General features: G+C 44.1%; 1 protein-coding gene across 5 annotated transcripts in view; it reads right to left on the reverse strand.

The window, feature by feature from the left end:
• Positions 1 to 26,053, reverse strand: part of LOC111254203 (CUGBP Elav-like family member 5) — a 95,113-nt gene that overhangs the window by 58,585 nt on the left and 10,475 nt on the right. For 4 of the 5 annotated variants that reach the window (XM_086974719.1, XM_086974715.1, XM_022814806.2 and 1 more), the window contains one exon: positions 2,193 to 4,740. The exons of the other annotated variant lie outside the window; for it this stretch is intronic. In XM_086974719.1, coding sequence (XP_086830845.1) covers positions 2,193 to 2,207 — 15 coding nt within the window. In that variant the 5' untranslated portion in view covers positions 2,208 to 4,740. The remainder of the gene's footprint in view (positions 1 to 2,192; positions 4,741 to 26,053) is intronic. 5 annotated transcript variants of the gene reach the window in all.

Consider the following 26,053-nt stretch of genomic DNA (forward strand, 5'->3'; position numbering starts at 1 on the left):
ACAACATCGTGAATAAGGGAGACCAGGTTGAGGCCGATCGTCCATCATAATGCCCAACTTCATCATAATTACCACTATTATCATTATCAGCGTCATGAATGAACAGCCGACGCTGCGCCCTCTTTTTGATTGACGGCAGTTCCTTCGTCATTGTTACTGTTGTTGTTGTTGTTGATGTTGTTGTTGTAGTGCTTTGCTACTACTTCTGCTCGCAAATACAGTCAAACCTATCTATCACGCCGGGAAGTTGAAACAGTGGTAGAGCCTAAGGCAGCCAAAGGGCAATGGTGTCGCTGGTAGTGGAAACGTTCGTCTGACGGTGGATGGCGTGTTAATGTGGCTGCTATTACGCTTCGTACTGGTCGTGTTGAGACGCTAACCGGCTGCAGCATCGGCTGCGCCGCTCTAGTAGGATACTGAAAGAATGGAAGGAAGAGGGCAAGGTAAGCTCGGAAATGAATGTGGCAATCGTATTGGTGCTGCTCCTGCTGCTGATAACGAAAAAACGCGGCAAAAGAAAGGGAAAGGACGTCCGAAGCAGACGCCCGCTGCTGCCACGGGCAATTTAAGACCAAAGACAGAGGAAAAAAATGATATAGAACGAAGAAGAGGTACACTAAGTGTGGCAAATATGGAAGGGCGACCAAGGGGAAAAACACACAGAGAGAGAGATGGGGAGAGAACAGGAAAGGTAAAAAGGGTTGTACTAGTTATATTGCAGGCGATGCTGTAAGATAGAATAATGATCACTTTTCGAAGTTAAAAAGAACGTCATTCAGCAGACGCACAAACATACGCGCAAGCAGGTTGATTCGAGATGAGCAGCTGGAGGATGGCATGGGAAATTGGCGTTTGAAGATCTGTTGCTAGTATGAATGTCCGATATAGGCGTATTGGATAAACGCAGACTACTTAGACAAGCCAAGGTGCACCAATAGATTAGTAATTATCTACAGTAAGATTAAGAGAAAAAAGCTGAGTGAAAAAGTGGTGCTAGGCATGGCTAACACGTCTCTGTGATAGTAACGTATTTGCCCGCTGAGCTTAGAAAGACGTTGTGGTTCGAAAACACGCGGTTCGTTTTGTGATGGCTGGGAATCAGCCAGCCGTCTGATAAATTGTCTAAGGGCGACACCGGATGTAAAACTTGAAGCACGCCTAACACATTTGTGTTCCAGACAGAAGTAAGGCAGGAATGTTTTGAACAAGAAGATTAACATGAATCGAACCAAACGAGTGAACATATCAGCGGGTTGGCTTTGCTAAAAAGGCAAATATGTCGATGTAAATGAGGTTCACGAGCAAATCCGGAGGGCGTTGGTAGACCCATTAAACTAGACTACAATGGATGTGCCCAAATAATCGTGGCCAAACTTTCCTTGTTCAGGACTGTCAAAGTGATGTCAGAAAACAGTTTCATCAGGTAATCTTTTCCCAGAAACAAAACTTGTACTGATAGAGCTATTATAAGCTTTTATTGCGCATCTTATCATGAGATCAAGAAAGCATTTTAGTCAATTAATCTCTGATTCTTCGCCAAGAGAACCAAGCTCCCTTCGAGCGAAGGCTCAGATCGATTTCATTAGAAGAATTTGACGTTACAATCTAGCATCTGTTTTGAAAAAAGAAAATTTGTTTGCCTTTTCGCGTAGGTAAAAAAGGTGCCGTAACAATATTGACGACCGAGTGAAGGCTCGAAAGGGAAATCGAACGACAAAAACCTATTTGAAGTCCCACGCGCAATTCTCAAATGGCATGTATTGTCACATCAGTATCATGCGTGATATTCAGTATTGAATTTTCACTATCTTGCATTTGTTAAACCTTTTTGGTTGCTTGGAGATGAAGCTTATTCAACGCCGAAAAACTGGCGATAGACAGCAAAAAACACCTCAGAACTCATATTCCTTATATTACATGCAGCAATATTACACAATTAACAAGAACAATCTACTTAGGTAAATGTTAAGCTGATTACATACATTTTCCGGTTTGGCTGACTTAGCCCATAAACATAATACTATATTACTCCGAAGAACACGTTTGATTTTCAGTTTCGAAACCTCAAAACACAGCAAATCATCTTTAACAACTAAATTAAACCTTTTTTTTCTAAATCAGTAAATGTCATCTGCAAACAATAAAGGCCATGCACGTCTGTAAAAAAATCCACAGTACAACGCTATACGTACCTCGGTTAGAAACATGTCGTACGCTCGGTCGCTATTGCGTTCTTCGTATCCTGCGCTGCTTCGCTATCTCGTTTCCGCCGTCCGCGAGCGAAGTTTCTTGCCGTAGAGCTCGTTCACAGATAGGTGTGGTTAGCGAGAAGAGAACCCTTCTGATTCTGTCAGTCAGTCGCTGTTAAAAAGAAGGTGCGGAAGATCACAGCTGCTAAAAGGCGTAAAGGTTGAGGACGTCCAATGGCATTCAACGTTTCTTTTCTTAGAGGCTGTCTATCTTCTAATATTTTTCGTCTTTTTTCCTCTATTTGTTATTTCCGAACTGGTCGGTCGGCGCTGGTCGTCGCACACAGATTATATTACCATTATAGTTGTAAGTTAATCAACAGAATGTTCGTTCTGTACAGACGAAGAATAGGAGATGTCAGTTGTTCAACGAGAGGGGTGATAAGAATACTGCGAGATAGGGGCACGCTTGATACTATTGGTGCACGAATATCTATAATAACCAATTAATTAGTCCCAACTAGCACTGCTTCGCTGCTGGTCTCGTCACGATCTTCCTTAACATTCTCTGCGTCGGCCCTTCCCTTGCCTTCCGATGTATTCCCTAACTGAAGGTAATTTCCTTTTTGATTTTTTCTCGCACAAAGCTTTCCTAACACAATATTCCTATTTCATCCATTGAATCTTGTGGTTCCCTTGATATATATCCCTCTTCGGCTGCCTGACAACACCAAACAAAAGGTGCGATGCGATAGAAAACTAGAGAACGGCTTGTTGTATTATCGGCCGTCACAGTAGTCTTTTTGCACTTGGCACGCATCGATTAGGGCACGGAAGCTAAATAACACGAACGGTTTATGCTGGTTGTGACACGGTTTTTGTCGTTGCTGGCTTCGTGTATCTCTGTCTATCTCTTTTAGTAGAGGTTATGAAGAAAAAACCTTGAAATGTTTTGGCACGTTTGTTTCAATTATAACATATTGTGTGACTTTTGTAACTGATGGTTACTGGAAGCGTAGCTGACGTGGTTGAAGACTTTTTAAGAGTCGTCAGTAAGGCGTGTCCATACAGCCTGATGCTATCCTTATATGTCGACCACTTGTGCTCGTCGGCGCAGCCGATATTCTTAAAAAAGGTGCCAAATCAGAAGAACTTTTGAATAGGCTCCCGCCAAAAGGACTGCTATAGGACTACCGCCGACCTGAAGGAGGATAAAACAAACGCAGAGGATTCTACGGTTCCATATACTGAACAACCTTAAAAAATTGGCTTCAAACTCGGATGACCATAAAGGTGTTACGGATTCGTTTAGGAACCTCGTAGGCGGGGCGATTTAGCAGAATTTCGTAGCTACGGAAGCTGTAATAGGAATCCTTCTCGCCTCGAAACAAGCATCGATATAAAAGAAGGCTTCGCGTCACTACGTTGCAGTTTTTCAGGAATAAGGTCCTTGACCGAAGGAGAAAATATGCTATCCGTAAATCGGCACTTTGGAACTATACGAAGGGCCTTTATAGAAGTCCTTCCGAGACACAGTATAATTGGAAATTTCTAAACGGGTACTTTAGTCTCTACTGGCTAACACTCGCACATTGAGCTGAGGGTGTTTTTGGTTGGTCAACTACTGGCGTAGGGTATTCACCTTTTGTTCCTTAGTAAATAGTCAGTAACATGCTATGCGCACGTTAGACGTCGTAGGGCGTTTCGTCTTTCTATTCGAGAGACACGACAGGAAATTTTGCTTGCTTTTTTCGATTTCGGTTTTGAAGGGCCTATTTTTCTTTCTGTTTTCTACTTGAAGTAATAGCAGTTGAGTGTTTTGCTTTGCTTTCGTGCGCGGACGCGCACACGGGCGCCGATAATAGCTATACTAGTAGTACTCGTAGCGTTGAACGTTAGCGACAGCGGAACATCTAGAACAAGTGGAAGAAGGTTTATCGAAGGTTGCGACTTCGTCAAAAGCGGCGACGATTTTCTCTCTCTCTCTTTTCGTTTCAGCGGCGTCTCACGACGACGACAACGAAGATGACGAGAAGGTCACAAACAGACAAATGACATGTGGTAGTAGCAAGAGAACGATGACGGCGCCGTAAGACTCGTCCACTCGATATCGACCATTGGGGATTTTTCTCTACACAGCTTTTCGTTGGCGGTGGTGTCGGCGCCCAGCGATTTCCTCGAATTTGGCGATGCAAAAACATACACACATACACGCACGCAGGCACGCACACACGTATCGGTGCGGCAAAACGGTTCGCACCTTTGAGGCCTTCCGATTGCTCGCTTCTTCTTGGGCTTTTTTCGCTTTATGTTTTTTCCCTTTAAAACAACTTGTTCAAACGCTATTACATATTGAATCGTCGACCCGGGTCCCGACAGCTTTCTCCCTTTCCACTACTGTTCTGACTTTTTTTCGTTTCGTTCAGCGAAGCGGCGGAGCCCGAGTCATCAGAACTAGCATTTGTCATAAGGACGAAATGGTGGGGTTCTCTCCTGCACCTCCCTTAGCAACAGTTTTCCGTCCACTCTTGAATCTCGTCAGCCCTCGTCGCTGTAACAACAAACAAAGTAGAGACAAAAACAGGAGCACACGCAGGGATTATGATAATGTCTATCTTTAGCCTAATGAATAGGTACGTGCTAGTCTTTTTTGCCAGTGATGCTCATGGTGCTGATAGCGGTTACGATGCTGTTGGTACGAAAATTGTAGTAGTTACCACATAGGCGCGTCACAGCTCTATCAACGTTGCTCGTTTTCTAGTAGCATTCTAATCTGAGAAAGTTACGCTTCTAGTTATATGTTAAGTTATATTTATGATTACAATGAAAAGTTTCTGACTTATTGTTCCAGCCTAACTTTTACGAATTCGAGAGCGATATGACAATATATATAAAGTTGGTATCTAAGTTCGGACTTTTCTCGTACATTGCTTCTAATACTGTACATACATAAAAATATATATTTTGAGTATTTTTTTTTTGCATGTTTTATAATGTATGTTTGACACAGCTAGCGTCATTTACCACGATGAAAGGTCCGATTTTAGACCTAAAGCACTACGAATTTTCAAAATATTAGTTCCTTAATCTGCAAATTACCTTTAATGTAAGCTCGCTAAGATGTAGCTCATAGAAAAAAATCTTAACGGAATCAAATCGTTGGGTAGAAAAAACTAGCCCACATCAATATTTAAACAAACCAGAAGTTCGAAGGGTGCAAGGGCTTAAAGCGGACAAAGAAGGCTGCAAACCGTTGGAGCTTGTCTTGACAGTTATTCTCATCTCTACAACGAGCGTTAATTTGTGTATAAAAACACTCTGCATTAAAATAAATGTAAATTTTCAGTTTAAACTCTATGCAGGATCGTTTCATCGAAGTCCTTCTCGGACCTTCCAGAAGCCGCACCAAGATTGCTACCAATGTAGACTGTCAATTGCGAATAAAAGCACAAGTCGGTAAGGGTTCGTCCATTGAACCAAAAAATTCGTCCAAAAAATTTAAAAATAACTGATCTTCGCTTGAATTTTAAAAATGACATCATGACTTTCGCCATGATCAGTTTGCTATTTCATTCTATAGAATTGGCTTTCTTCTGATACGAAGAGCGTGCTCGCTAGGACAAACAGGCAATCAATGGTTGTCCGAATTCCCATGCGCAACCTTGTATATATCTATATATAATGCCGTTCGGTTACATCTGCTTAACCTCAAGTAAATACGGTTTCAATCTGTGCAGAAGACGCTTTTATCTATTTATGATGGAAGCATTATACGTGGGGCATACAAGTTCATAGGTAAGGCCTGATAAATGTATTACTTCAATGTCGTACCAATGCCGTATCTCCATCCCATCAATAGCAAAGTCTACCCCATTTCTAGTTTTGTTATCTAACCTGTAACCTGAAAATGTGTTAGCACTCCGATTCTATTTAGGTAAAGCCGACGGCTTCCCTATGGTATTTCGTACGATATGCTTCACAAACAAACATCTAGGGTACATACACACTAAATAAATTCACGTTTTATTTCCATAAAAAGGTCATACCGGAACGTTAATTGAACTTCAATTAATAAAAGAATGTAACGCATAACTTCCATTTTGTGTTTCGACAATTTCGATTATATACCTACGAACGAAGATATAGAAATGCATTATACGCGTGTACATTATACATGAACATATTCACGATGTTGTCCGTAGAGCTGGAATCTCTTCAAGGTGCTTCATCCGAAGGTCTACTACTTAGCACGGTAAGCATATATTTTAACTCGATATTAGTCTAGAAGCAGTCGGTTCATGCGTTGTTTCACCCAGATATTCAATCAGAAATCCTCGGCTCTTATAGATATGTCCATATAGCTTCCTTTCAATGGGTACGAAAAAGACTGGTACTTCACCGATGTAGCTTCTTCAAAAGTGTACTTCATTTTCTATTATCGCAATGATAACGGAAAGATTTGTTCTTCCCGTTTGTCAGTGAAGGCTCCCTCTTGGCTGTCTCGGCAAGAGCCAGTCTTTACAGGAACAGAAGGTAGAATGATTTGTTAGTGGGCCGTCGTCCTAATAATAGCAGACGCTTCGTCGAGCATCGCGGTTTATTAACAAATCCTTCTCTCTATCTCTGTTTCTTTCTACTCTCTTGATTTTCAATTTGCGCCAACTAGGGACAGACAGTTCTCATTTCCGCAATAGCATTTCTCTTCGGTGGCCCTCAGAGATAATTTCACACCATCGCGCGAGATGCGAGGCTGGCGTCAATTGCGGAGGCCGCCGTTGTGACGATGGTTCAATGTACGGCGGTGGATTGCAGGCTTTGCAGGTGGGTCCTATTCGCTCCATACTGCCGGCGCTATTCAGTCGGCGGCGACGTTCTGGGCATTTTGCGGCGCAGAGCTAAATAAGGCTTTCCTTCGCCCCCCTCTCGAACACGCCTCATTCGTTGATCTCTTGCGCTCGTGTTGCCACCTGGCCCCGCAAGTTTAAACAAGTTCTTCCTTTAACAAGACAATGCTAAATTTGGATGGGTGACTTTGCGGCTGATATAAAACCATCGCAGCAGTCCAGAATGCACTGAGTAAATATATATTAGCGAACCCGCATTTACCGCCCATTTGTTAGTTACAAGCATTATTCGTCATTCACGTTGCAAAAAAAATGGAAACATAGATATACTATCATGTACGACCACTCGTCTCACAAATAAACCATTTGGGTTTTAGTATAATGAGCAGGGGATATCATGTTCATCCCGCTAAGCAGCGAGCGCAGTGCCCTCACATGTCCAATGCGGCTTAAGACGACAGAAGACCCAGTTTTTATATCCTTTCTCGTACTTTCTTTGCTTCTCAATCTGACAACTGGAGATTTTTCGAACCAATATGCCATCTTCAAATCGCAATCAGTCCCCACTTTAAAAGGAACCATCTGTACTGTGCAGAGCTTATTTATAGTCGATACCATGGACAAATAATATCATTTCGGAGTTTCACTATTGGGCTCTTTAAACTGGGTTCCCTTCTATAAGTTGCTTGCCGCCATGGATACTCCTCCTGAGTCCTGAAGTCTAGCTAGTCTACTCAAGGTAGGTCAGGTGCGTGACGCAGGAATTGTCGCCACCATGTTTTTAGCTGTGCCCAATCAGCAACTCGGCTTCCGCAGAAAACATAGAAGAACTAACTGCACGCCAGTATTGCTTGGGCCAGGCCTAAAAAGAGTTAACGTGGTTTGTGTTCTCTTCCGGTGGTTCGTTGTCGTCACCTTGCTATTGCTCGTGTTGGACGTTCTGCTGCCTCAAACAGCCGGGCCGACGGCGCCGGCTTCGGCCGTTGGCACAGTTGTCGAGCGCTACACTGTAATTTCAGCATCGCCGCAATGGGGAGCATTACCTATCTAGTTTCATTCGCGCTTCCCACAGTTCAAGCGAAAATGTGGGCGCGCAAGGGAAGGAATGGCCCAGGGCTGGTGAACAGAGGAACTGGGGAACCAAGCCGCAGATAGTGTAGAGGGTATGCGGTCGGATACCGTTCCATCTCAGCGGTAACTTTGGTGTAGTCAAGAGTAAGGAGAATAGCAAGCGGGTAATGGGGAAAAATAGGGCAGCCACTCAGACCTATTGTTATCACGCTCAGCTTTTACCACTGCTACTGATATTGCTGGTTCTGCTCTTGCAGTCCACCAATTAGCCGATGTTCAGCATGAACAGAGAGCAGGTAAAAGCCTCGTTTGGCCAATAGCAGCAGCACTAGCGCTATAACAGCGACTTTTGCTAGCAGCAACAACAGCTGCAAGTCATAGAAACAAGGGAAACGCCGTTCGGTTCTGCCCTCGCATAGTTGCCATCCACTGTTGCTATTGTTACTTCTGGCGCCATTATAGTGGGCTTGATCTGGAAAGCTTGCGCAGCTAGCTTCTCCCTCGAAACTTGGCTAGACTATGAAAGCTGGAAGAACCATGTGTAACGCCCCTCTAACCAACAAGAAACGAACGCAAGTAGCTAGAAACAGGCATATGCTAAACACATTCCTGCTTCCGTATATCACCGTAAAACGGAAGAAGAATCTCCTCCCTTCGCTCCGTACTTTCTTCCCTTCGAAAGATCTTAGCTATCGGAGTCCTCGCACTATCCCCACCTAGCCCTCAGAAAGCCTAACGTCTACCTATTTTGCGAGCCGGAATTAGTCGTCCCACTGATTTAATACCATAAACTGTGCTTAACATATAAATTATATTTTACGTGAACCGAAAATGACAAAAAATAGCTCACTTAGCAAGCTAGCAGATAGGAATAAACAGACTTCGCTTGATAAAGAATGCACATTTTTCTGTTACACAGCTCATTGTTTCGATATCCAAGGGCACTGTCAGCTTCTCCCTCTATCCTCCTCGTTTCGATTATCAATCGGAACGCTTACGCTTGTTTTCATAGCTATTTGTAACATTGCTTCCCTTTTACGAAAAGGGCATATTCAGTCGAAGCAATTCGGCATGTTTTAACTATGCTCCTTTGCCCTCGAAATATTAATGATACTTCATGTACTATAAAAAGCTTATTGTCTTTCATTTAACTTTATATATTCATTTATCTATATTGTCCGTCTTCTGCAAATTTAGCAGAGTACCTATGCCGTACAAGATTTGTGTTTCAATCCATACGATTAGAAAATTAAACGCACCCAAGTATAATAAAAAGTTTTTAACTTAATCTTATATCAGTGAGTTATTGTTTACGGCTGTCATGCTCGTCTTGTGCTTTTGCCACGCGTCAACTGCAATTCGCTACTTTACGCAATAGATCACCGGTAACCACAACACTCAGTATCACGCTATTCAAAAGAAAACGGAGCCTTAACGTTAACGGCGTGCGTATGCAAACTGAATTTTCTCATATAGTGACGTCACAGAGCGTTCTGTTGCTCCTTCTGCCGCTGATCGGGGCTTTTCTTGTACCGTCTAAGCTGACTCGGTTCATTCCTCTAATGCTTCTGCGACAGCTAGGATGCAATATGCATAATACAAACAAGCGTGTTTCTGATCCCATGGCGTGTGCCGCGGCTTTACCACTGACACGAAAGCCTGACGTTTTCGTGCATGGATACCATTTTGTAAAGTGCAAAATATTTTTTTTAGCGATAGTTCATCCAAGCGCTGGAAGCGGCATAGGCGGCCGTGGCAGTAGCAGTGTTTCGCATTCGCTTGTCATCGTTCTTCATGCTTCCCCTTATCTTTCAATTTCTTACAGCTTATTTTTTCGAAACAAGGATTCTCGTTGGCCCTTGGTAGGCGTTTTCTCGACACGAACAAAATGTGAGGTCCCCGGCCTGTGAGTGCTCCCTCGTGGGAAATAAGGCTGTACGGGTGAAACGGGAAAAGACGGGACTAATCGAAAAATTTTGGATAGCCACTAGGAAGGTTGCTCTGGGTTAACCGCTGCCGCCTAGACTGCTCCGAATCCTGAAAGCGGCCGTCATTGCAGGGAAGACAAAGAAGAGACACAAGCAGAGGTGTCTTAGAACCAAGATAGGTGTGGCTTCGTTCGGTGCACGAACAAGAACATGCGAGATGGGTAGGAGAATAAGTGGGGAAGGGCACCGTCGGGACGAGAAATTTCGTAGGAACACAACCCGTCGGCTGGCAGCTATTAGCGGCCGCCATCGAAGCCATGCGCGATATCACTAATAATCCGACCCTCCAAGCAGCAGAAAGTTAGAGAGAGAGACAGCTACGACATATGGAAAGGATACAAGGGCCCCGGTGCGAGAATACAAGATAAACTCATGCGGTCATAATCACAAGACATCGCGGTACCAATGAGGGCAGCATAGGGTAAGGCCCAAAAAAACAAACTCGGCCCTTTCACTCATTCGGCTGTTTTCATCGTCGTCGTCGTTGTTTTCAGCATTCCCGATAGGGGCTCTAGACGTAACACCTGTTTTGTGCGTTAAATTCTCATGTTATGTGAGTGGCGCAAGTGCTTGCGGCAGGCTTACGGCAACGAAAATCCCGAGCTCAATAAGGGCCAAGCAGTTTTTGTTATCGCCAAACTAGGGCAACAGGCAGACGGCGGCAGGCTCGAAAACTGATAGGAACTACTGTACATTAAGAGCGTGATTTAGGAGGCAAATGAGGGTGGCTTGACTTGCTTTTTGTTCTTTTTGCCTGCTAGTGAGCGTCATGCCTGTGCTTCGCCTGCCCTAACTTCGGTTTGGCTTTGCTCAGCAATACACCATGCTTTCCCCTCTTCTTCACCGGACGGGCCTGAATCCCACGTCCCGGCCACTCTTCGTTTCTTTGGTTCCTCTCATCACTTGTTACCGGCCGCTCATCCTTGCCCCTGAAGCTTCCTAACCCTAAAGCTCTCAGTCTTGAGAAAACTCGAGCCGGCCCCTTAGTGTGTTGTGAACAGCGCGAAACGGCAAACGAGACAGGGCTTCAATCACGCCTAAGATGATATTGTGGTGGTGATGGTGGCCTGGGGCGAACGCTGCGCTTCAGAGAAATAGAAAGCACTAAGCAGGGTTCTATCCTCAGCATGAACGAGCGCAGAGAACAGAGAGAGAGAGAGAGAGGGAGGGAGAGAGAGAAAGAAACTCATACAAAACCAACTACAGTAGCAGAAACTCACAAAGGTTCTGCTACTGTAGTTGGTTCTACCGGTAGGTAGAAACCAAATGAGGGACAAGCTGACGGAAGGACAAAACTGTGATGAAGCAGACGAGAAACAAACAAAAGAAAACCAATAAGGTAGGCCGCTGCCTCTCGACCATAAAGTTAGAAAACTCTAACAAAGAATGGTTCAGGCCAAATGCCAATGGGTGACGGCAGTGTAACAGTGGAGGCACTAGCCTCAGATCCGCCCTCATTGCCATCGCTTCTCTATTAGCAATAATGCCATACCGGGGAAACGGAAAAGGATATCTATGCACGTATTGCATGAACGATAGCATATCGATGCAATGCAGATACAGGTGACTGATTACAGCTCCAGTCATACCATAGATCCATAGTAATTATGGTAGATATTTCGATGAGGATAACTGTGAGCGGTGCTTACGCAAGGGAACCTTCGCCTCCGTATGAAGCTGCGTTACTTGAGATCTGTGCAAACCGCAACTTAAGCAGTTTAAGCAAAATTAAAACGCTCTTATTAGAGCTCATAAGATCTTTAGATTATATGGAAGAAAAGCAGAGATTGTTGTAAAGGAGGGAACACCTTCCGTTTTCATTAATGAGTCGATGGGCGAGATGCTTTTTTGGAGAAGAAGACCAAAACAGCAAAGGATATAGGTTAAAATATATAAGACTAAGTAAAGTATGTTAATAAGTTTTGAGGAAGTACTTATGTTAAGAAGTTTTGAGGGGACAAAACATATTGACTATCGTTTTCTGTCGATTAGAGTATGAGCGACAGATTTTCTTCGTTGGGGTCAACGGCGTTTCTATCAAAGAAGAGATACGGTAGTTATTGAAGACCATATCTCGTTCGAGCTCGACGGTTTTCAGAGCATTCTTTCTTTTCAAGGTATTCAGCTGCTACGAATGTCTGTTCCTTGCTTGCATTCTAGTTTTCTATCATTCTGTTTTTTTTTTTCTCTGTAATTGATTTTCAGCCCCTACTCCTTATATATTGAATCATCGCGGATCCGTACCACTACCTCAGCCCATATATAAGAGATTCCACGGCATAACTAGGGTAACTTCAGTTAGTTCCCACTTTAGCTTTTCATTTTATGATAATCAGCTGTCATATATTGTTATAAATCTCTTCCATTATCTTGTTTAGGTCGCAAGATTTTAACTGGACTTTAAAATTCAACGACGGATATGGTGGGTGAAAAAGACATCCGCGAATTTATTCCGCACACGATTGGTATGAATATAGACTTATTAAGTACGCTCCTTCATATGCGGCTCGAGGCGGTCATCGATGAACTCGAAATGTCTATTAGAATGCATGTTCCGGGTTGAGAATATCACAGGATAGTGCCCGTAATTATAGAATCCTCAGTCCTCACCTATAGCGAGTTATTTAGACAACTTCTGACTTCAGTGAACGACGAATGAGAAGTATTAGATACTGTTAGTTCATCCTACCCGATATACATAATCTTGAAGTTCAAACATAAGGTATACTTTTAGGATTACGACTAATCAATAACATCGGTCTTGCAACAATGACGTTTTTTAACATTTAACTACCAACAACCAACTAGAACAGAAAACCACTAAAAAAAAGGCCAGTAATTGTTCTATGAGCCAGATAGTATTTAAGATTTTCAAGGGAACGTCTGTTATCCTTGGGCAAGTTTGGTTGCACGTAGAAAACTTTTATTTGAAGATAATGTTTTGTTTAAAGCGTTGTATTTTGACTAGAGTTTCCAATTAATTATTTTTACGGTAAGTTCCCTGCAAATGTTTTCCGTGTTAGATCTTATACGTGTCTCCCGTCGGCACTCAAACGCAACATGAGCCACTGTATTTTCTACACTCGCAAAAAATTCTGTGCAGTTTTGGGAAGGAAATTCAAGCGATTTTTGCAGCTAATAATTACGAAGGCAACCTAAAAAATACGACCGTAAACGACTGCTTATTAAAAACCTACAGGGTCCAAATAGTTCTCTATATTGCTAAATATTTCCGTTTAGATATTTTCCTTTTAGTTTTTACACACAAACTCCGTTTGACATCACGAGAGACGACCTTATACAGCTCGGCAGTCCTGCACCGTTCAGGCTGCTGAGAGCCTAAACGAGACATCATTTATCATCGTACAAATTGTTGAATTCTTTTAGTTCATTTGTATCTCCCGAAATGGCCGCCAGGCTCGATATGATGGTCCGGACTAAGGTCTGCTAGTTTTTGTCAGAGCTTATTTAGACATATGAATTTCGGCAAATGAACTCTACAACGCGTGTTGACGAGAATCGCCGTGGCAACTTCACAGTATGTGACGCTCATTCTGCAAGAAATGAAGGACTCTTCTGAGTCGAGTCATCGGTCTCATTATCTAATATCAAGAGGGTTAGTTGATAAATGACCAAATCAAAACGCTTCAATGTTTTCCTCATCATTACCGTCTGCAGCCTGACGCTGCCATACAGCTAATAATACCAGCTTATATATATAGGTACAAGACAAGCCTATAGAGACATCTGGAAAGGATACAACTCATATTGTATGCTTTTGGCGAACACTTCTAAGTGAGTTTAAACTGCGGCAGTTCCGTCGCTATATCGCGACTCTGTCATTTCGAGACATAGCAACGATTACATATGGATATATCTATATATACATATAGAGCGTGAATGAAATACACCTCAAGGTTTGTAAAAATCTACAGTGAAGTAGGGGTTCCAGAACATCCGATTTCTAGCTAGACCGTAGCACCGCCTGCGAACGATCGCACATCGGGTTCCTCGCCTTTTCTAATGTTACATTGAATTCAACACATGATAAACGCAGCTAAATTCATTTATGTATGTATGTATGTATATGTTCTGCTTTAAATCATGAGCTGTAAATACGAACCAAAAATAAAATCGCGTTAAGTCGCAACTACAGGGTCTGTTTTTACAATTACAAAACACGCAAATGCCTATAACCTCTGTTCGATACAAGGCACACATAGGCGTTCAGGGTTTGCTGTTTCCTTTTAGCGATTGCCCCGTTGTTTAGTTTTTTTTTGGTCTCTATAAATTTGGTATATACAGAGCCGTGCAATCGAAGGCAGGATCAATTACTCCCTCTTCCAAGTCTATTTGTTCACTTTGTCCTTGTCCATTGCGGGAGATATGTTGATAAGTTTTATGGAATGACGACGAGAAAGTAACAATAAGCTACGGGTATCGTGCGAAGGTTATTGCGCTACATAGCGAGAAAACAGAAAACCGAAGTAGCGCTATAAGCCTGAGCGGCAGCACAAGATAGAAGGCAAGCGCGACGTCGTTTGCAATAGTTTCTATTTTTGTATGCATCGAACGGCGGTGGCTTTCTACATTGGGACATATGTCTGTGAGAGGTGGGTCAGTCCACGGACTTCTGCTAGTGTTCCTTCATAGCTCAGGGATTATCCAACGAGCATAACGGCCGCAGCAAGCGTAACATAGTAGCCAACAGCAAAACATTAACAGGAGCTAACATGGAAACAGCAGATGGCCGCAGCAAGGCGCCGCGCTGACCGTCCAGCTTTCACTGAATGCTAAATCTCGAATAATAGCTTTCACACTCCACCAACAACGTTCGAAGCCTCCATAGAGCTAGAATCAGATCATATTGAGCCTCTCCCTATCGTAGCGAGTGCGACTTAGGGATAGAGACTATACGATGCCAGCACCCTCCACTATGTCAGAGTCAACGTCTCGTCCATTACGACATCCACAGCAATTCGAGGACCTGCATAGTCTGCTGCAAACCTTTCGGCAGTCGTTGAGTCCCCAACTCATAAACCCGTCAAACAGCGAATCGCTGATCCACGAACCCACAGATACTTTCGAAGTCCTTCGTTGCTCTGTTGCTCGTTACTGTTCCCGTGACCGTTGCAGTTATATTCGCTGTGACTCCTGACAGAAGCTTAGCTCCAAAGGCGTGTCCCTGCTATACAGCTAGTTGATTCCTCGGGAAAAAGACTTGCCTAGCTTGGGCCAGTTCGCTACTGCAGGCACCACGTCCCGCACATGTCAAGAAGGAAGAATAGCAGCTCGCTAGAATTGCCTGGAAGCGGCCCAGGACCGGGCAGACAGGCCGCTGAGCGGTATTTAAGATTCTAGCGAACGGGAACCGGGAACTAGCAAACGGAACCGACGGAAATGCTAGATCTACCAACCCACACATCACTGATTCGTTGAGATTTGTAACCGGAACAAGTTTCCGATATCCCCGACTTGCTGTATTGGCCCCATTACTTTTCCCCCTTATTGCATTTTGTCGTATGCGCATCTTTTGGGCGAAGGGGAGCTAGTAATAGGAGCTCGCCGCGTGAGCAAAAACAGCGCATGGTCGATCACCGACAGCCCAAGTATAGAGTGCCATATACTGTTGGATATGGGAGTCAGCGAAAACTTGGCAGAAGGAAAAAGGACACTGGACAGGCATCTTTTTGATTAACCCAGAGGCACGCAAAGTCCAGCAACTTTGCAGGTTGTATTTGTTGTAGCTCGACACATCCTTTCTCTGCCGTCATATCCTGTGCGGAACCCACGAGGCAGTTGTGGGAGGAAGAGCTGCAAGCAAGCAAGCAGCTTCCTGCACACAAAGTTTGACTTCGTTCAGCTCCTGCACCAACGAGTGTGTGCTTTATGAGGATCGCTGGCAAAGTTGGAATAAGAAGTGCAGGTCAGCTGCAATAGTACGGACAACTTTGTTGACTTTGCAAATTTCAATTTCCGTTCGTTCCGACTCTACCAGCAGCTACAGCGCCAGCAAATCGCTGGCCGAACTGTTCGCTCGTTTTCTAGCGTCGGACATGGTCGGCGTCGGCAGGCAACCGTGGAGAAGTGAGTCGTCGCTTTTTCAGCGACAACAGCTGCAACGGCGGCGACAAGTAGAGACAACCCTCATTCTTGCCACTGCCGTCGGTGCCGCCGCTCAACCGCAGCTGCTTCTGCTTTTCTTTCTGACCAGCTGCATGATCTGACCTACTGCTCTGATCGGGGCCACTGCCGGATATTTAACCTCCCAATTTGTGGCCGACTAAGGATGAAAGCCATCGTAGATCTACTTATCGCCGTCTCGGAGTACCAACAGCCACTTGATACATGCATCTTATGATATTTGGTTTACGTGGTCGAGGCGAACGTATAAATATATTGCGCATACGTACACCAAGTATCAAGCAGATCAGAGGTGGTTCGCTTTGTATTGTATCGGGCCACACTGATGCACACGTTAAACATTCGATACTAGAAAGCAGATGATTCGTGGACCTTATGACTTTTATTACGTGCTGTAGTTGAATCACATCTAAGTTTGCCTATTAATAATACGCTTGACTGTATGCGTTATTTAACAGGAGTTGACCATTTCTCCTCCTTGATACCCGCTAACTTTTTGACAAGTTCCCACAAAAGAGGATTCCGCAACCGCCGCCCGCGCAATCAAATGAGTATGTGGCCATTTTCAATACGCTTCATTACACCCACGCCGGACGGCTTGCAGACGTATCTATTAATATGGTACAATTGGGGTACAATATACCAAAAATATAAGCGCTATGTGTAGAGAACTCACAGTGAATACTCATGGATACTTACGTCTGGCCGACTCTTAGTATTTGCTACCGGCTTACAACCTTTATCTTTGACTCATTCTTCCTGTAACCCCAGTCATGGCGTTTCGCCTGTTCATCCGAATATATTTGTTTGGGCCTTAGTAGAAACTATGCGCACAGTGACAAGGGCCATGTTCATGGTTTTTATGAATATCATGTTGACGAAGTAGGAAACTTGTACACCAGCAACAACATCGCACATCCGGGAAAGTAATTTGTACAAAAAAGAGTTCTATCTAATTTCAGGAAGTTCTCCACCGAATTGTTCTGTGACGTCAGAGATTCCGAATGCAGATAAGGATAATAAATGGATAGAATTAGACAGCATTCTATAACAGGTAGCTTCAATTTGAGCGTTGTGCCCCGAAGCACAAACGTGCGAATTGTGTATGGAAGCAGATCGGTTTCGATGGGCGACGTACCAACGGGCACGTTTAGTCTTCAGACGTAACTACTACATTCATATTTGGCCGATACAGAGCTTTGACTACTTTACAGCTCCCGGCTCTGGAGTCTTTTGGCACTAGAACAGCAGTGAATCTGTTACAACTCGAGCACACTCATGGGACGTATTTCTTGTTAGGTCTGCACGACGCGTTTTACAGAATGCTCTCACTAATTTGACGTCTGCAGCAGCGCGCTTCGCAATACTTCACGTATTTATATCTTCATTTCTTCATGTGTTTATTTATACAACCTTAAAGAGCAACTGTTGATCGCATTAGCTTGCGGCAGCGACTCGAAAGCTTCGTTATTGCTAACTGACCTTAAGCTTATTTTAATGGAATTAGCTCAATGCCAAGCATCTTCTACTTTCGCTGTTACCTTTTCTTTACTTGTAGCCATCGCAACGGGAATGTACCTCGAATCTTAAAAGCCAACTATCGGGAAATTACCACGTTTACGATTGACAAACGGTCTTCTTAATAATACGATAAAGACACTTATATGTATGTACATAAAATATCTTCGCCACACTTAGGTTGTTTTCATAATAGAATGAGAACACCGACATTTTGGCTACCGATGGAAACACAGGCGCAATCCCATCGGATCTAATTGATCAAGCTCAGTGTGCACAATCGCGAAACTATAGGATTTTCATTCATTCATTCTTCAACATAGTTATTACCGTATACAGGCGGTCTGCCGCCCCTTCAACGATGCTCCTTATCCGCTTTGATTTCATGTTCTCGGCGCCGGTCTACGCTAATAAAACCGGAAGCTTGTACACTGCCTTGTCTCGTCCAAATATATAGATAGCTTGACTGGTCGCATTGGAGCTCGACGCGTCTTCCCTTAATACAACAATAATAAACAGGGTTTATACTTTGCGAGTCTCACAAATGGAGTGTCACTACCACCCGCATGCAATAGCTGATCATATCGATAAATTCACTAGGCAAATTCATCTGTGTAGCAGACACAAACATTTCTGAAACGCATTGATTTTTTTTCGTCTGTTCGATGTTGCACAGCAAAATTTAAAGCCCTTTATGGAAGGCCCAGGTCGTCTTGTAAGGTCTGTTCCGCTTGCGCAAGCCACCCGAACGCTCCCTCCACATTTAAAGGAAGAAAAACAATTCAAATGCGTTTCGTTCGTTTTGGGTACAGAATTGTCATAAAACGTAGCTTGAGGTTCGCATACGTATTCGTAACGATAACCTACAAATCGAAGGAGAGAAAGGATGCCGCTACAAATACTTTTGGACCCGAGATATATTGTTGTCAGTCGGTGGTTATTTCCGCCTTTTCGCGAGCCGCTTACGTCCTTCGGTTATTTTTTTGGCTTCTTATCATGAAACCCTCTACTTCCCGAAGTGAACGGCCAAGTTTCTCGCCTACATGTTGGTGTTTTCTGTGATCTCAACGCTGCATCCATGGCCAAGTTGGCCAATCTGGCCTTGTTATTCGTATGGCCGTAACAAATATATATCTCCGCTGACATCTTTATTCGTACGAAATTAGCATAAGAATATTACATACGTACGCTGTAAAGATAGAAATTGATAACCTGTCGTAGCTTATTAATGATAATAAAAAGTTCCATAAGTTGCACTAACATCAAGTAGAGTCAGTCCTAGACCTAAAACATATCCTTGTGTTCCAACGTCGGTAACGTACTATTGGACGGGCACACCGTGTGCGGACATGGATCTTAAACCTTATATATGCCAACAATGCTTATATAAACCATTTAAGAATAAAGATAGAGTTCCTTGTATAGGATCTGTCTACATTTTCATCCTGACCTTCTCCCACATATCACATACGAGTTGAAACAAATAATAGGTATATACATGTAGCGTCGCTTCTTCGAAAAAAATATGTGTGTCTTTCTTTTTCTCGGGCTATTCAGGAACAACACTAAGAGGTTCGTTGCGATTTCTCCTTTCCCCTACACTCCCCTTCGATGCCGCCGTAAATCTCACTAGTGAACGAGTGTACACACACGCCAAATCTGTGTATATAGTCTATAAAGATTTGCTATGAAAGGAAGACAATCTTGTTTATCTGGGTGCTTGTGTTGGACTGGCTTGTCGCAGCACCTCTGTTAAACGTTGACGCAGTTGCAACAGCAGCGACAGGAGCAAAATGACTGTTGTTGTTGTTGTTGTAGTGATACCGCCAGTCGTCAACAGTTGCGATACGAGGGGCAGTTTGTTTCTTTGTATATGTATGCCCCTGTTGATAAGAATGTTGTTGGTGGTGTTAATGATCATAAACGTGCTGCAGTCGTTGCCAGCAGCTGCTCTTTATTATTGATGATGTTGTTGCTCTAGCTGGCACGTCAGCATTATAAGTCGCCCTGCCAAGGCGGGATCAAGTTGTCACCACTTTGCCCCCACGTGCAAGTTTTTCTCAGAGGATGTGGCCGCCACTGCTTCTGCCTGCGCCGCGCTACCTTTCCATATCTCCAGGTCCCACTCTGACTCAGCAAAAGACTTGCGATTCGTTCTTTCTAATAGCTAACTACGAGGAACTAACGTGAGACACGTGTCATTTCGCACTTCCTGTTGCTTGCTCCTAGTTTAGAGTCTCAGCGACTGGGGCCTATGTCCGTTTTATTCTAGAATGAAGCGGAACTCATACTCTCTCTCCCCCTCTCTTTGCTGTGTATGGATGTTTCAGAGGACAAAACGCCAATTCGAAGCAGAGATTAGGCAGTGGATCTGCGAGGAATGAAATAGTGCAGCTATTCTGTACCATAACAAATTGGCCAAAGAGCCTTGCTCCATTTCTGCCACTACTTCTTCGGACTTTACCGCCTCGTACCCAGACGTACCCCTCTTAAATGTGAATCGTGAGCTCGGTCGACTTTGCTTAAGTTTTCGATATAAGCTAACAGGTGACCATGGCGCTCTATTGACAGATATCATGCAGGGAGGCAATAGAAGTCGATAAACAGTAATAGCAGGAATCATGTTTTCTCTTAACTTAAGGGTACTGAAATATTTTGTAAAGACATTTATATTTATAGGAATTAGTATAAAGATAGATAATTAAACGTGCTGGTGAGTACGAATACACGTTTGTGGCGAGAAGATCCAGCAAGCGTTCTGTACTGTTCCGCAGTGCAGAATTAAATAGTGACCATTAGCCATGGTACACACGGATGGGACCTGCCTCCGTTGAAAATAGGGATTTTGTGTGTGTCGCAGCACAAAACCTAAACAGAAGTCGAACGGGGAGTTGATAAAAATACGCGACCTAAATGGCGCCAAGTCTATGTGATTAAATGACGGACATCTTGCGCTAGTCATAACTTCAGAGCGCGCAAGCTCTGCTTGTCGGCGCGGCAGTTTAAAATGACGTAACTGAACGAGGCAGAAGCCAGTGGCATTAGACCTAACAACATGTATTTATATTAGTCGTAGCCGTACGTAACATAGTTCGTAACAAGCGACGCTGCACAGTTCTTTGCAGTTGTATATAATGCCTATCGTAGGCTTGAAAATGCTACTTTCTGCATGAACTATTTGTTTGCGGTGCCTATAAATGGACTATATACTATTGCATAGTGAGTGTTGGAAGTAATCGTAGTAGCAGTCTAACCTAGGCCGGAGAAGTTCTGTGTATAAGCCTTAACGACGAACAGAAAGTGGGTTTAGGAAGGAGCCCCGCCTTGGCGGTCCCTTACTTCAACTCTCACTTGAGTACTTCACTCCGTCACCGGCCTGCCCGTCTGCATTTAGCTGCTGTTTCCCCCTCTCCTTTTTACATTCACTCCTTCCGTCATATTCAAGAGATAGAAAGCGACAGGACAGCCCCTGGCTGACCTGGCCCCCCTACGAACAGCCGGCGCCTAGCGTCAACACGACTACTTTTACTACGTCGTAGAAAAAGGAGACGGAAGCCAAGGCAAAGAAAGCACTCGGGATTTTCTTCAGCGGTGCCCGCGGTAGCCGCCATTTCTCCAGTAGCTAGGCTCACGCTCGGGCAGACTACGTAGTATTGCCGTCGGCACCACTACTCCTTCTTATTCACTCTTATTCGTCGACGCTACAGGACGACAACAACAAAGCCAGAGGCGCTGTCCACTTTCGACCCTTCGTATGCTCACATTCGTCGACAGGCCGGTGCCGACATCGCTGCTGCAGCTTCGACAATAGGAATTTGAGAGAATTAAGAAGGCCGATTCGCTTGGCGTGCCTAGCAAGCGTACAGTCGAGCGGACGTCAACGAACGGCTACGATCGACCGCCTCTGTCTGGTTCAGCCTGCTTCAGCCTAGCGCTTCAAGCGACGAGAGCTTCATTCCCTTGCTCCTTAACTTTGCCCCCCTACCACCGCTGCTGCTTGTAACCAACTTAGTCGACCCACCACCACCGAGGACCAGGCTGTGTGGCCCGAGGGGCGCGAGTGGTAGCCCCAAGCTACGTCCGGCTGTTCACTCGCTCAGCACCCACAAGCGTTGCCACTAGACAGATAAGAAGAAATTGTGCAAGAGGGACGGTGACACGCGAATCGGGTGGGCGAAAATCACCCTCCATAGACTTGGTGTTCGTGCTGGTTAACGGCAATGACGACGACGATCTTCGTTCCCAATATTAATTTTATTACTATCCACATTCGCTAATCCAATGACAAGTAGGTGGGAAAAAGAAAAAGAAGATGATAATGATCATTATCCGTAGCTTCAAAGCGAATGATCCGCCGTTCTTTATGGCGCATAAAAGAAATGCACAAATCTGCGACGATAATAGCGATGCGGTCGACCATTGTCGAATGGAATATGTTAGCTTTGTCAAACAGTACCAACTATTTGAAAGTAAACATTCACTCGCTGAGAATGGTAAATTTTGCATTGACAAAAAATTTGAAAACGTAACATCTTCAAGTTGTCCGGAAAACTCGACTTTGTGGAAATCGACGCGATGCCCTTTCAGGGACACGGGTGTATTGTCCGTACTATGCGAGTTCCTAAGTGACCTGATCAGTTATTACCATGCGCTGAACACGAACGAGTAAGTGGGCGCTTCATGTTGGCCCCTGTGTATAAAAAAGATATTAGTAAATCTGTTTATTTAATCTGGCGGAGGTGTATGAGTTCCCAGTGTTTATAGACAAGTATCTTCCAAATTGCTTTGCGTAGCTGGAAATTAACTAACTCTAGGTTAACATTCTCAAGAATATGGCTTTTGTTTGTAGTCAAAGTAAGCTGTTATTAAGCTAAAAGTTTCTATTTTACTGACATATGGGGCAAAAAGGCAAAGCTAGAAGTAAATTCATTCTAAGCAATAATACCTCTTGCTACACGTTTCTAGTTAACGAGCTATTCGCGGCGTAATTTTTTTTGTGCGATGCAGTAAATAATATTTTATAGGTATATTAAAAACGTTCATAGATTTTACATGGTGATAATCGTAACCTAGTTGCTAAATTCACACCTGTTATCTACCAGGTCACTAAAAATATAAGATTATATATATACAAATACATATAAAACGATAAATTTCTACCGTTTCGCAATTCGCACATGTTTATGGTTCGGTGTGGTGTATTATTAGATTATTTGTGGGTATCTCCAGTCCAACTCGTTTAGGTACTCTATTGGATCATAAATTTAAAATTTACCATCTAAGAAAACCGTTGTGGTCTCAGGAAGCGTCTTCTTATATTTCACTTCCAATGCACTTGAATGGTAAAAAGTGATTCCTTTCAATGATTCTTTTGGTTGTGAACCTAAGAGATTCTGTTCCTGTAGTCCATAAAACTATGTAGAGATACCTTTATGCGTTTATCATATCCATCATGGCAGCACTCACTAGAGGCAGGTAAACCTGTACATTTTTTAACGGTTCTCAATTTTTTGACGGTTTTACAACATTATGTATATGCATGCCATATAAATTTGTGTACGCCTCCTCCATACACACGTCTGTCTGCTACAGGCTAACTCTTTTTCGTGAGTATTCGCTTAAATGTCGTGCCTCCTGCTTCGTCTTCCTGCAGCGCGTACAAATTGGCATGAATCTCAGCGGTCTGCTGAGCTCACGTTGGCCTTAACACCTTGGACGGTTGAATGATCGCTTCACAAAAGCACCACCATTTTGCTATCCTTTGGGGTGGAGTTTTCCGTTTGTCTAACTTTGCCTCGTAGATCTAGCGGTAAATCGGCCTGACTGGTCGTTTAAGCCTATTTGCCGTTACAGTGCTGTGTTTGTCCTATATGGCCATAGTATGTCCTCGCTATGCCTCCCTGTGCCGTGAAAACCAGGTGGGATAGAGGGGGAAGAACAATGACGGCCAATCAGCGAGTCCTGATGAAGAGAGAAGTGGTTTCCCCCGCTATGTGAAGCCTCTAAGCTTCAAAAACGACCCTTTTCATTCTCTGCCGTAGAGTGTAGGACGGCTAAAGCAGGCCATTCCCAGCCGCATCTGTAACGGGGAAAAATAGGGGGTCTGTTGCCTACCGTCACTATTTCAGCGGCTGCCGCCGACCGAGTCCCATTACCAAAGACATCTTGGTGGGATAGTTCCTTTGCAAGGGAGCGAGCTTCGCGACTCGATCGAAAGGATATCTCTACAAACGAGCCACGGGGCGCTAGCTTCATGGGGCAATTTCTCCCGAAACGATGTATCGATGGCGGTGCAAATCGCCTTCTCAATCTGTTCTGCGCTTCCATCCTGCGCACCATCATTACCGCTACAACTGCCGCTGCTGCTGTTCGTACACCACCTTTCCACATATTTCATATAAGCGAAGGCCGGAAGTTTGGTTGCAGTAGTGGGCGCCGTCGTATGTGGATCAGTGGCTGACTGTGCGTACGTTCGTGCCTGCGTGCATGACATGTAGAGAACATGCAAAAAGTCGTGTGAAATGGTAATAAAAAAATCTAGTGGAAGGTCGAAAATATCTGCAGTGATTCATGAGAACTGTAATCTATCTTTGAATCGATGGATAGTTGGGACTCAAGCTTTGTTTGGAAACTGCATTAATATAATTCAAAACTAGCTGGACGTGTATCCACAGCGCATGTTATGTATTCTTCATCGTAACAGACTACCTGTCCTTATCAGCACGCGGCAAAGTAAGTATTCCTTTCAGCCGTTTTTGAGCTTCTAAAAAAAATATTGCAGTTAGTTAAATCTGATAAACAGTAAGGTCGATGTTTTTCTCTAGGTACCCAAAAGTCCTCCTGCGACTTCATTTGGAAATTTAGATCCTTTTGCCCAGAGCCTCCTTGCCTCCAAATGATGTTTTAAAATATGTCCTACACGACTCGGCAAGCCCCTTAAGGATCAATCAGAAATTCTCTGGCATGGATTTGGTTTACTTTTTTTTCACTGCAGTTTCTGCGACAGGTCACTCAGAATCCATCATGAAGCTGTTGATACGACCTGTATCATTCGTTCGAACTCATGGCCTGGTTTAGAAAGTTTTCCCACGGTATTGGCCTGTGTGCATTGTTTGGTGCTGAAAGTCACTTAGCTAAAACTTACTTGTAAAAACGGGCAAAATAACGCACACGTCTGAAACGTGACTTGTGAACAGCAGAGACGCCATGGTCGCTACTTTTTGATATTCAGTAAAGTGACTCAAACACATTTGTATGGCACTACATAGACATGCATAGTCGTTTGTTGGGTCTAACCACATATACACATTGTACAATGTTCTACTGATGTAAATACATCGTGGATCGACGTGGATATCATTGATAGATATATCAAACAAGTTTGTTGTAGGTACTTACTGTATCACATCATCTTCGTACTGCCCCATTGGTTATCATTAGCTTAGCTAATTTATTACGTTTCGCTTTGCAATATATTATATTGCATAAAACTGTCATTCTATAGAGAGAACAGAGAAGTGTATACCCCCTTTCTCCTTACTCCTCGCATTATACGTCGTGGAAGAATTTGTTTTGTCTTTCCGTCAGTCCTAATGCTTGTCGACGACTAACAGAAGTGCTAGGATATCCATTACACTTTGCCGTCCTGAGCCAACAATTCCTGTTGCGTCTGTCCTGCTGGCATGGGCCTACTGAACAAAACCCATATTCCCTTTCTTTCTCCACTAACAGAACCGTCGAGCACTATCAGCCGCGCCTTATCCTACTCGTTTCTGCTACTCCGGTGGGTCGTGTGTCGGGTGGCCGCTGCCTTTGTTGCTGCCGCCTCCACTGGCCCTGCCTTTGGCCCTTTGAGTCTTCGGGCCGTCTCCAAATCGGCCGATGGGTAGGCAGACAGCACACCGCTCGTTGGCCAGTGCTGCCTGTATGTATTCCGGGTGTTGTTAGAGAGAAGCTGGGGACCTCTAGCTGTGCCAGTGCAGCAGGTAACACACGCTTCTCGCCGCTTTCGTAGTGGCGAGACGGTGGCGTGTCCAATCTCGTTGGCCCATGGATCGAAACGACCACGAGGGGCACGAATAGGGTCGAACAGGGGTTCGTTGTTTGGGTAGGTCGCCGGTTCGCTGCTCTGACGAGGGGAATTCGACAAGGGAAAAGAGGCTGTTCGAGAAAGCCCAAAGAAGGCGAGTGCTTGATGGTAGCGGAGCCTATAGTACGGAACCTCTGGTGTGGGGCTTTGCTAAGTTTGGCTGGGATAGAGCTAGCAGAACCCTACGAGGCACTCTAAGTGGGTAGATCT

The sequence above is a fragment of the Varroa destructor genome, unplaced genomic scaffold, assembly GCF_002443255.2.
Source record: "Varroa destructor unplaced genomic scaffold, Vdes_3.0 BEIS01000007.1, whole genome shotgun sequence".
Taxonomy (NCBI): Eukaryota; Metazoa; Arthropoda; class Arachnida; order Mesostigmata; family Varroidae; genus Varroa; species Varroa destructor.